Source organism: Dufourea novaeangliae, unplaced genomic scaffold (genome assembly GCF_001272555.1).
Source record: "Dufourea novaeangliae isolate 0120121106 unplaced genomic scaffold, ASM127255v1 scaffold99, whole genome shotgun sequence".
Taxonomy (NCBI): Eukaryota; Metazoa; Arthropoda; class Insecta; order Hymenoptera; family Halictidae; genus Dufourea; species Dufourea novaeangliae.
This window is the reverse complement of record NW_015373982.1, coordinates 60,808-73,697: the sequence shown is the minus strand read 5'-3', so window position 1 is coordinate 73,697 and position 12,890 is coordinate 60,808. Positions and strand designations below refer to the sequence as shown.

The following is a 12,890-nucleotide window of genomic DNA, read 5'->3' as shown; positions in this document are numbered from 1 at the left end:
GAATTATACAGATGAATAGTTCAATAGTCTAATACACCTTAGTAGATGGATAGATGTATAATCGAATTGATGAATAATCAAAGAGATGAATAGTTGAATAGTTTAATAGATAGATAGTGAAATAATTGAATGGACAGCAAGACCAATCCCACGGTTTAATTAAATCGTAATAGACGGTAGATTGATCGGTAGACGATAAATAAAATTTCGTAAGGTTTTTCGCGATTTTACAACGGTGCATTCGAGTTAACATTAACCGGTTTTCCGCGACAGCGCTCGTGCCCGACCGAAAATGTAACTTTCCCCGTTCGTCCGTTCGAGAACGAGAAATTATGGATCGGGATATTGCGGGCCGTGGTTCAGTGTAAATGCGCCATTCGTTCGAGCAATCTGCGGATTCAACGTGTATAAATTCGTACGGCCGTAATTGCGTTGCGCTTTTCATCATACATAATACATATATGTATGTATTTACAATATATATATATATATGAAATCCTTCCAGTAAAATGTTAATACATCTATTCTTCTGTGTTTCGTTCCAGCTGAAAATGCAAATTTTCTGTTAGGTGTATGTATATGGAAAAAATGATGGCCGTTTTTGCAGTTGAACAATCGTGATCGATATCGATCCCATTACGCGAAATAGTTCCCCATATTTTTTTTAAAAGCTCTTCTGTTATATTTCCCGGCGAGATCGTTGAATACTCAATCGACGAGATATTATTTGAAAGCACAATACCAACTTCAATTCGACCATTTCTTTTCCAATGACAACTTAAATTCGACCATATACTTTGCAATACCAACTGAAATTTGGCAATTTCTTTAGTAATACCAACTGAAATTTGACCATTTCTTTTCCAATATACCAACTTAAATCTAACGAGCAATAATTCAGCACAAACCTAATAAAATTAGAAGGTTAGGAAATTAGGATGCAGGGAAGCACTTACGCACGCGTTACCGTTCGTTTTATTCGTCGCCGTGTGTTACCAGAAGGGCCGAGAATCGAAACGCGGATCGGTCCGCGCGTTAATTGCCCGTGAAGGCCGTTTAATATCACGCGCAGACGGTTCAAGATAAATTTCAGGAGCACGTGAATGCTCCCCCCATATCCACGCGGAAAGCTGGAATCACGGTTAACTGGCAATAAGCACGCTTGAAAATCAATGATCACCTCCGACCGTTCCCGATATTCCGCTCGTTTCGTACGGTTTTCGCAGATAATATCCTCTCGTTAATCATCGGTCGCGGGCATCGTCAGCGAGAACCGATCGAGCGAGAAATTTCGAGAGCACTGGCCCTCTGATTTCGAAATTCGACGACATCTCGTCTATTCTCGAACTTCTATCGGATCTCGCCCGTCTTTCACGAATTCTCTGGGATCGTTCATTTACGAAATTTCACATTAACGTGAATATTTTTGGAAATTCAGTGGGATCACTAATTTTGGACATTCGGTGGGGGATCGCTCGATGATCAACTGATCAGGAGGTGGCACAAATCGAAAATCGAAGGAATTGGGTTGGGACACATTAATGCTCACCCTGACTTGTGAAGCTCCTTCTTCGACACGCAGACGGCTGTGAAAGTGTCCTCCAGCAGACACAGTTCCTTCTTCTTGCAATTCAGTGGACGACAGAGTTCGCCTGAAACCAGAATAAATTCGTCTTGTTCTTTAATTATGTACCTATATTATAAAAATTAACGCCACTTTTGTCATCAGAAGTATGGGATTAAGTATTCTGAACCGTGAAAATCGATAAACTGAGATTATTTATGTATCATTTTTGCCCACCATTATATTTTATTTCGTTGGTATTAACGTGTAACTCGTAGAATACATGTACACCTGCAGTAAGTGTATAGAATTCCATTTACTTCTGGGAAATGATCAACAATAAATTAATCCGAAATTCTACAGTCGTCGAGAAAATCAATTTTGGGAAAATTCCTAAAACACAAAGATCACTGACAAAAACTCTATTCAAACTCGAAATACGACGGGGAACTTATGAACTTTCTCCCATTCTGCATTCTCCGTTCTACAGGATCGCGTGGCACGAAGAATGCATTCAAATACGCAATTCGACGATAAGTTTTTTCACGAATAAAGAAGTGGCGCGCGTCTGAATGGTTAAACGCGGGTGGCCGATATTAAACCGGAAGAATTGCTCGGCTGTTGTGAACCGTGCCGAATACGCCGTCTCAGAATTAAACTATACATATACATATACATATACATATACATATACATACAGTGTTCATCGAGTCACGATCAACGACGTGGAAAAATTCACGGCTTCCGTCGATATTACGCCGTCTCGTAATTCGTAGGCGTATAGTACGTATGTATATCGATGTGCGCGCGTTAGGTACCCCGTCTTATTAAATTTTCAAAATTCCCCCGAGAAAGAGAACATCCGCAATTCGACGTGTTTCTCCATTCCCGTAATTTTTTGCCATTTTCTGCCATTTTCTGCCATTTTCTACTGTCAAACGCCACAAGATCGTATCTCGAGGATTAAATTTAATTTTATATTCTGCTTATCTGTTAGATCTGTTGATCGATTAACAAAACGATGATAAATGTTCGTATCGAATCGAGGTGAATGGTGTTTCACACGACACCAAACAATCGGCTTTTCCCGTAGTTTCGACACGCGTAGACGGCCATTCGAGAGAGAGAGAGAGAGAGAGAGAGAGAGAGAGAGCGCTTCGCCTCGAAAATTGAGCCGTCGTGGGAAACCCTATCAAAGGGTAAGGGCGGAGCGAGCCTCCTTAATTCGTGTACGGCCGACTTCAATTCCAACCCTCCTCCCTCCTCCTCTTTTCTCTCTCTCCCGGGGATATTACTCGCGAACGGTCGAACACCGCGGGGCGAACTTTTAATTAGACGCGTAATGGATCCCTTCCCTCCACGATGCCGATCCGTATTTGCACGAGCCTGTTTGCGGTACGGTTTTTTCCGTGGTGGAAAACGGCTCGCCCCTGTAGGTTACGCGGTTGCTTCTTTTCGTGCAACGTGGCACAAATCAGCAAGAATTATTCTGGTTATTTATTATTTTTTACCGGTGAATTGCATGTAAATTAATTATCACGAATGCATACGGAGTTATTTTAGATGGTGTATGATAGTTCTTATCGACTCACCCTGTAATGTATAAATAGAAATGCCGAAAAGTTTTCACACCTAATTGTTACATTCCAGAAGTCTGTGAACAAATGTGTGCGTCACTGTATACCAGTTGTATGTAAGTGATAGAATATTCATTTTATAGCTTCATAAAGTGCATAGAAAGCTCGAGATACAGTTGTAGAAACAATTCTCCCAGAACTTGATATTCAGAATATTCACAGTGGTACATATAACACTAGGATACACCCCTCGAAACATTTCGACAGGCAATAATTCCGCTTCAGCCGCTTCAGTGTATATGGACTGGCCTCTTCCCTGTCAGAAACCGAATGCGTCTTGGGGATCGTTGGAACGACGAGGTATCCATCCGATTCACCTCGCCGCGCCGCGGAGGATCTGTCGACTGGTGTTATTGTCCTTCACGGTCAGGAGCCGTCTGGAGATTCAGGAGCCGACGTCGAAAAGTTCGCTTGGTTCTCCTCCCTTCGAGTACGATCGGGGTCTCCTGTGAAGGCGATGCGAGGCAGGAAACCTAGTAACGACATATTTGCGTATTGGGATTCCTTGACCCTTCCCGCATATTTTAATCTAAACGTAGGGTCCAAGAGATTCTGGATTACGAATCAAAGATTCACAGAAAAAGATTGACAAAACAGATAGCGACGGTGGCGGGCAGCTCTCGAAAGAAAGGATCGCGCGCGGTTATGTTCCGTGGCGGGGGTTTGCACGCACGATTAAATTATATCGAGATATCGCGTAATTGCCCGTATCGTTTCGCCGATATAATTTACGGGTGTCGCGACGGCGCGGCGGCGCGGCGGCTCGGCGGCGTTATTGGAATCAAAGTAACAAACACGGCATGGTACGCAACCAGGCCCCCTCCCTCTCAACGGTAAACTGTCCCCTCGGATGCGATTTATGCCGCCATTAAAAGCGCACCAAGTCGTTCGCGAGCGACCGTGGAATCGCGCCTGAAGATTTAAATCTTGGAAATGTGGGAAACCAGGACCGCGCGTGCTCGTGACCGCATTTGCTTTAAACAATTGAGAATGTGTTTTTCTTTTACCGATTCTAGGAAAGTACTTTGTTGTCTGTCTACTATGTACAGGCGCACTACTTGGAACCAGTGGTGCGCTTATACCAATACATATGTATAAAGAAAAGTGGAGACACGGGTTTACAATACGGGCATCGAAATTCCGTGATTCTTGAAGGAACCGGAGATGGATGGTGAAGGATTTCTTAAAGTGATCAATAGAGTCATTGAAAATAATAATCGGTCTTATTCGTAAATTTCGAATTATCTTTAATCGCAAACGACTTGCTATAGTTCCTACAACTCTACCGACTCCAACACTAAGGCGTTTCATTGTCGATACCAACGTTCTCCATTTACTACCTATGTGTCGTATCACACAAGCGTCCAGTGATGGCTGGTATCTTCACCGATCCACTTATGTATAGGTAGATTATACATATAGGTAGATAATATAGATAGATCGGACCCATCCTTCGACCAACGAAATCGGTCCGTTACCATCGACGTCCTATCACGCCTAGCGTTATCCAACGACTTCAGAGGCGTCCAATGCGACATCGTCGATCATTCGATCCTGGGGACTCGCGCCAACGATCTCCACGGTTGTATCTCTCTGTTCCCGTGGCTGATTCGATTCACGGCCGAAGACTCGAACCATTTTGGACGCGTATTGTCCGCTGTAATTGTCAGCCCGTGTAATATACGCTCTGTAATCGATACCGTAATACCGTTCGAAAATAGGGGTGTGTTGGAGATGAGAGGACAAGGGGTCGTTGAGATCTCGTAACCGGTTACGTTCGTGTGTTAACGGACCTTGACATTAACGAACGAACGAACGAACGAACGAACGAACGAACGATCGAGCGGATAGTTAGTAGATCTTTTTTCTCGTGTCTCTAATCGTTTCGAAGGTTTTTACCTATTGTTAGTATCGGAGGTCTAGTGTGTTACAACGTGGGTCGCATTAGAGGTGCAAGTAGCAAATACGAATAACCGAATGAAAGGACCATCTGCCCTGCTGTTCCTGGTTCCCTTAACCATCATTAGGAGTTTCGGTGCTGTTAGAATCTGATCGGACGCGCGTCGAGAATGCTTGGAGGTAAAGCATAAACCCAATCACGAAGGACCCACAAGGAGCCCTAATGTCAAAGTTTCCACGAGGTTGCGCAAATGTGCCCCGGATCATCAAAGTTTGCGTTCTCCCCTCGTTTACCAAGTATTCTCCGCGAATTCGCGGACGAGGGCTCGAATGAAATTAATGCTCGCGACGACCACCATTAACGGCGGAGCTGGCAAGAACAAGAGGGTACCGTGGCTCTGAGGTCGTTGAAGCATGAATTGGTGAAACCGGGAAGATCCCAAAGATTATTCCTACACTATTATGGGATCGAGACGTACATGACTTTGGTCGAGGATGTTTGAAAAATTAGGAAAACCTGAAGATGGAGATCACTGTGGTGTGTACGCAATTGGTTAACGTACAAGAGGACGATTCAATTCGACGAGACTCGTTAAGGTGTGGATGGGGCCTACGTTGGATCCGATTTATCGATTCGAGAAATCTTCGCGACGACGTACACCGTGAAATGCATTCTCAGAAACGAAGCGGGTGCGATGCTTCACGCCGCGAGACAGATATCCTATTTCCCGCGAACGGGGACACGAACGCTTCTGAATCGGAAATGTTCCTTTTCCTCCCTCCTACTCCATCCTATGCGACAGGGCTTGGATACGCGACCGTAGGTACTCTCTATTTATCGTCGTCTTATTATTTCTTCGTGTTTTTCCATGGAACGGAGATTCTCTGTTGGATGAACGTATCTCGTTTTAGGAAACGTTCAAGCCCATGTGTAAATCCTGTTGACACGTGGATATTGAGATACACGTTTTAATCCGTGCCAACTAGACAGGTTTCTCGATCGAAAACACGCTTACTGGTTGGTGAGAAATGACCAGCCTCTTCGAGGATATTGACACATCAAAATTTCCATTCTTATGTATTATGATGAAAATAAAAACGAACCAAGTATGCCATGTCTGAAATTGTGTTGAGACATAATTTTTCCCCATAAAAAGGATAGATTACATTCCGTAGAAAAAAAAAAAGTGCTTTCTTGTTCTTTGAACGATAATGTAACTACGTAAGGTCTGAAAATTTCTCATTCCAAAGATCGTCATTCGGCCGCAGATGACGGATCGTGTGGACGTACGGTGTACGTCGGTCGGGTCGGAAGGGTTAATTCCTCATTAGACCACAGAAAAGCATTAATTTAGCTAATAATACTATTAAAATTGTTGTACCGTACACTAAAGTTACTAGTATTAACTTTAGAAATTCAAGAGAAATTTAAAACTTCTATTAAAACGATCTACCCTCGTGACAGTGTCCACTCCACCGAAGATTTCTCAAACAATTGAAATTATTACCAAGGGGATGCTAGAAAAGTTTCCATTTAAATCCTTTGAGAAAAGCCTTGAACCGCTGATCCTGTTTTTTCGTTTCAGAGAATACACAGAGGGGGAGGGGAGAGGGGATCGAAGTTAAAAATTTGCTGGAAAAACCGATAGCCTGTCTACGCGTTCGCCAGTAGGGTGCTGGAGGGGGTAGGGAAAAAAGGTAACGACAGAGGAATCGAAGCGGTGCAAAAGATAAAACGGTAGAGTTGTCATCGCGCGGGCAATAACGAAGCGAGTGCACACGATTACATCCATTCTTTGTGCGTCGCGCGCCTGTACAACCACCCGATACGACGGTGGTGGTGCTGCTAGCTGCTACTGTTTTGAACGCGCGCGCGACGATAAGAAACGGAATAATTCTATTACCGGTGTTTTCGAAAACGTGATGCCGTGAAAATGCCCGATTGTCATTAATATTCATAAATATGTATTGTGAAATAGATGCAGCTGAAAAAGAGTCTTAATAATTTGTCCCCAAAGAGATTAAGTAAAATTGACCGGCAATGGTCAGACACATTAAAGAAATTCACATACGAAGTTACATAATACATAATACACATACGAAGAAATTCTCTATCATATCGTCTACTTTCTACATTATGTTTTCTTACTGGTCAGCAGGATCACTGTTTATCGATTCAAATGCTAACTTCGAAACATGAATCCTAAACAGTCTGAAGTAAGAAGGCACAACGAACAAAAACATCTGCCTGAGACTGATCAAAGTATCCCGAGAAAATGTTCGATTTTATTTATCACCAGGACACGAAATTTTCATTCTGGTGGCCAGTCGTAATGCGCAATCTTCATTCCGTAAGCCAGCTAAAAACCAGCAGGTGGAACGAACTGTCCAATTCAATCGGTACGGTTCAATTTTCGTTGAATTCTGTCGGACGACCGAGAATATCCCAGGTTTATGGGTGCGTTGGAGCAATGGCTGACTTACGAGAAAATTAAGATAACTGATTATCCGCGCGCGCCCCCCCCCCCTCCCACTGGCTAGAAATATGTATGTACCGGAGGTGGCCCCACTCGCCCGCGTTAGGACAGAAGCCTGCGATTAATTAGCCCGGATCCAGTGGAACGGGCGGAATTTATTTCTGGATAACACTGGGCGGCCCCTGGATGCTGCGAGCGAGCCGAGTATTTATGGAATTGGCTTGGGCAATGCAACAACGATTTGTGCGCGTTAAACGGGCGAACGTATTGTCCGGAATTACGACGGAGGGAATACGATAAATATACACATCTCATAGGGTTTTTCTGCACGTCGAATGACAGAACGTGGCGCACGCGTTGATATTACATTTTTCCGCGGGATTTACGCTTTATTTTGTTTTGATTTTGCTTTTGCTTTTGCTTTTGCTTTTGCTTTTGCTTTTTCGCACCCGCAATCTATCGATCCACCGTCAAAGGTTAACAATGCTTTTGCGCGTGGGGAGAAAAAACCTGCTGGGTTGCTATTGCGTCGATAATCTCGCAACAGACAACGACTGTGAATAGTTTCCGGTAATTGGCCGTGCGGGAACTAATTAGCAATTAGCGAGGAATAGAGTCTTAAAGGAGGTGAGTAAAAAATTAGAGGAGTCCGGGGACTAATTGACGATCGGGAACTTGAACTTTGAGAGACGAGAGTTGAACTCGACAATTTCAAGAACATTCAGGAACTAGAGGAACCTGCAAAAAAAACCTTCAAATGAATTCGAGGAACCTGCAAAAGAATCTTCAGAGAAACCCCGAGTGTTTGTAGGATACAACTCGAGGAATCCTGAGAATCGAAGAAGCTTGGTGTTGTACTTACTTACCGATTGCATTTCAAAGTTTTCCGAGCGCTTCGAGTTGTTCGATTTCGACCTTCCAAGAATTATGAAACTCTAGAAATCAAGAACCTGGCAATCGGTGAGTACGTATGACATCTAAAGTACACAAAATTCAAAGGACTCTGAAGGAATTTAGAGAACTCAAAGAAATCTGGGGCAATTCAGAGAACTCAAATGTATCTGACACAAGTTCATAGAACTCAAAGAACTCGGAGGGTATGTAGAGAAGGAATTCTTGAAATATTGAGAGCTACGCGAGGGCTAAGAAAACGTATTAGGAACACATTAAGAATTCTTTTGATCGTAAAAATTCCAGAAGTCGAGCTTTTTTTCATCCGTGTGCTTCCGTGAAGAATCGAGAGAGTGCGCGGAATAAGGCGGTTTCGTTCAATCGAGAGATACACAATACACACGCGACAGGGAAAGCTGAAAACACCGCGACTCCGTTTGTTTCGCTTTACGCGTCGTTGGTGCGCTGGAAAAAGGTTTCAGGTCGGAACTCAGACCAGACGGACAAGGCGAGCGTAAATCGCGCGCGTCGACCGTATCGATTTTTCACGGCGAAAGCTTTCGCTTTTTCTCCGCCACTACCTGATTTCCCGTCGTCGTCGAGCTTTCTCCCCTTTCCCCTCTCTAACCCTCTCGATTCCTAACGACGCGGTACAATATTTGCGGATTTTCCGGGAAATTACGCGAACACGCGTGGCGCGATAAATATCACGTTTCCTCGACCGGGGTCGATCTTTGCGCGGTTAAATATTCTTTTCGTTTTGACATCGACGAAAAAACTTATCCACTCGTCACTGCAGCACTGAATGTATACGAAATTAAATCGTATAATACAATAATATATAGAATATAGATATAAGACAATCTAGAATATAGTATACCATAAAATAAAATCTGTATATAAATTAAAAGCCAACATGAATTCCGTCAAAAGCAGCACTATAGTAATTTCAGTAATGGCATAATAGTACGTCTTTAATCTGTCATTTTGACAAACATCCAGTTCGGATCGCTGCTGTAACGAAGTTTCTCGGCGGTGACTCGGTTCCACGATGGATCGTTGGTGACCCGGTCATAGGCATGCAAGGGTTTTGGGTCCCGAGATAAGTTATCCTTTAATAGGAAGCTAGGGTTCTTTTCAGGGGGAAAGTTAATGAGAAAGGAAACCCGGTTGTTGTACACGGACCGTAAAATCGAGGCAGCCAAGCAGCGAGGAAGAGAAAAGCTTGCGTTACTCCACCGGACGATTAACATAATTCCGCATAATTTGCCTGGCCAAAGGTTCTTTTTCTTCAACTTCCCACCGGATGAGATTAATACCATCCACCATATTTGTTCTCTACGTTCTAACGAGGAAAAATTCGAAAGATACGAGAAAGCTCGGTGTTGGCGCGAAAAACCGATATTTTCTAATGACGACGCGGTGAGTGGGGGGCTCGTCGATTAATTGATATCGCGACGATTAATTCGCATCACGCGCGCGGTCAGGTTTCTCACGTGAAATTGAAATTCAACCGGGGATGTACATATATTGCACTACTGAATCCAGTCACGGAAATTGGAAATCATGTAATTTGATTTTTTTTTGGCCCCCCCCCCCTTGTTTTTTCAGTCGATTCTCCGCTTTGAATCGTGTTCTTTCTGGCCCCGGATGGAATAATTTAACAAACTATTCGGGGTGTTCTCGCCGAGGGAAACGTGTATAATCGATTGTTTTCAATTATCATGGGAGGTGTAGCATCTGTTTGAATTTGGTCGCCCAATGGGGAATCTAATTTTCTAACAGAAAAATAAATTCTAACTTGGTTTTATTCATTGAATATAATAGAGCAGAATCTTACCAGGAAAAAATGAACATCTGTTTCGCAGGCCAGTTTTCTCGGATGAAATTGTTATCGATTCAATGAAAAATGTTTGATATGGTCTAGACTCTAGAGGCTATTTTTAAGGGGACCACTTACTGTTTGGATCGTGTATCCATCTCTTCTTGTCGCCCACTTTCATTATACGCGTGTCATCCTGTAATACAAAGAAAAAGTTTCCAATTAAACAGAGAAATTTCAATCGAATAGAGAGATTATAATCGACCACAGAAGTTACAATCGAACACAGAAATTACAATTGTAATTATATGTTCGATGACACGTTTCAAAATTTACCGCATTTGTGAAATAAGCAAAATATGGATCAGAGATCACAAATGTTCGCACAATGCCTAAACACTTTCTTTCAAAGTGGATGTTCCTACGTTCAATTGCGCAATCTCTATCTAGATAATGCACAACATTTTTCAGTTTAAATATACTATTATCTGAAAGAATAATGAAATTGCGTGTTTTTCTTAGAAACACACATATTAGATCGCCGGGGAAAATTGGAAAGCATTGTAAGAGCGCGTTACGGGGAAATTTAATTCTACAAAACGATATTTGCGCTCAACGTTACAGTACACATATCATGCAAGTTATTATATATCCGAGATACGAGCAGTTTACTTTGAAAATTGTGAAAGTTCAATTTCAAGAGAGTCGATAACACGGTTGCTACGGTTGCAAATAAATACGAGTAAATTACAAAGGAGCAAAACAAAATGAATATCATGGATTATAATATTTACGAACAGAGATTCGTAGGGGCAGCAGCATTTTTTTTTTTCGTACACAGTGATCGGAGAAAGTGAATCACGATCACCGCCTGCCATTTATCACAACAGTATTTCGGTAAAGTTCTAATCGATCCGCTGACAACGGTTCGCCATGTTCCAGCCCCAATCTCGCGGCAATCAGTGCGTCTCTCTCTCTCTCTCTCTCTGTCTCCATCCCCCTTTTGGTATTTTAGATATTATCCAGAAATTGTTGGGAACTGGCACGTGAACTATCACGCGAACCACCGACATCCTCGACCTCCTGAAGGGCCTCTTGCTCCGTTTAACCGGGCAACCCTGGAACACTTCGCGATTCGTTCTTTCGTTCTAGGACTTCGGTTGAAGGCTATACGGTCACGTTAACCCTTTTGCGATCCTCAATCCAATTGTATGTTGGAAGTAACGACGAGAAAGGTGAAAGTTCAAAGTAGTTCAGTAACAATTTCCTTATACGTTTCACAAGCCTGAAAACATTTCCGAAAGGACAAGATTTATAATTAAATCGCGAAAGTGTGCAATGAGAAGCATAGAAAGCACCGAATAAGCATAATCTCGGGGATGGCGTGAGCCTACCTGCATTCTCGAAAATTTCCTGACAAGGGCAACCTTGAATAGAAAATGAAGAAAAAAGACCCGACCGTGTTCCTGCTTCGTGAATATTTCCACGGAGAGGTGGGGGGGAGGCAGCCCTCGGTTTCCTGGCGGTTTTCGCTAGCAGAAACGAGGTTATTCTAATTGGGTCAGAGAGAAGCCGCGGTATCGTTTGTGTTTTTTCTTTACTTCAGATCTCTCCCCTTTCTGGAGGCAGGTAGAATTAAACTTCGGAGATGATCTCCTCCCACCTGTCATAGCCTTCTGATTATCGATCGTTCAGATTGCGGATGTTTATGTAAATATGTAGATTCTCGCATACTGATCGAAGGAACTAGAACTGAACGAAAGATAACACTCGTAAGAATTTAATCATCATCTTGTTTTCATACTTGTTTTTCCATTTTTCATAACTTTCCCCACTCAGACCGCAGAGAGACCAAAGGAAAAATGATTCGTCGGCGCAAACAAGATGGTGACGTCTTACAGCCCTACTACTACCCTATCTACTCATGTCAGACCTGGAAGAATTTTTCTTTTGCAAAGAAAATGCTCATTTCCTTACTGTCATACTTATTCTTGCTTGTCAAACGTCAGATGAGTCGTAGAAAAATTATTTTTTCCCAAGCAAAACGATCATTCTTCATTGTACTCCACATCAATGAACTGCTAATGTACAAAATTCCATACGTACGATAGCCTACAATTTTATCAGTTTACAAGATGAATGACCATCCGGATAAAAGTACGTTCGATCAACTGCAGGAGATAGTCGGCCGATTGGATTTAATCTCGTAACACCGTGTAGGTGTGTACATACTATACATATACATATGTATACATATATGTATGTATATGTATACTTTTAAAATCGGCGGCGTTCCACATGCAAATGTTCACCGTGGCGCGAACATACAGTTAGAACGGGACGATATTTTGCAATTAGAGTCACACTCGTTCTAGCCAGTTCGGAATTTCGAATGGCCATCGTGAATCGTAGAGCACCGGAGAGCAGCCTATGATTATCGTCGAGCCGGCCCAAGGAATAGTCTAGCTTTAACGCCGAATTTACTGCCCGATCGTACTTGTCCAGAAACAGATTTCTATGCGTAGTTACACGGATGGTTCGTCGGAGAAACGAGGTCTATGCACGCTTCCGTCTATGAATATTAAAATGGAAATCGATTA

General features: G+C 42.8%; 1 protein-coding gene across 1 annotated transcript in view; it reads right to left on the bottom strand.

Annotated features, from left to right (window-relative positions):
* Positions 1-12,890, bottom strand: part of LOC107187120 (testican-2) — a 98,067-nt gene that overhangs the window by 26,589 nt on the left and 58,588 nt on the right. The window contains exons 2-4 of the mRNA XM_015575129.1: positions 10,429-10,486; positions 1,550-1,652; positions 797-908 (exon numbers count right to left, since the gene is read on the bottom strand). Of these exons, the coding sequence (XP_015430615.1) occupies positions 797-908; positions 1,550-1,652; positions 10,429-10,486 (273 nt within the window). The remainder of the gene's footprint in view (positions 1-796; positions 909-1,549; positions 1,653-10,428; positions 10,487-12,890) is intronic.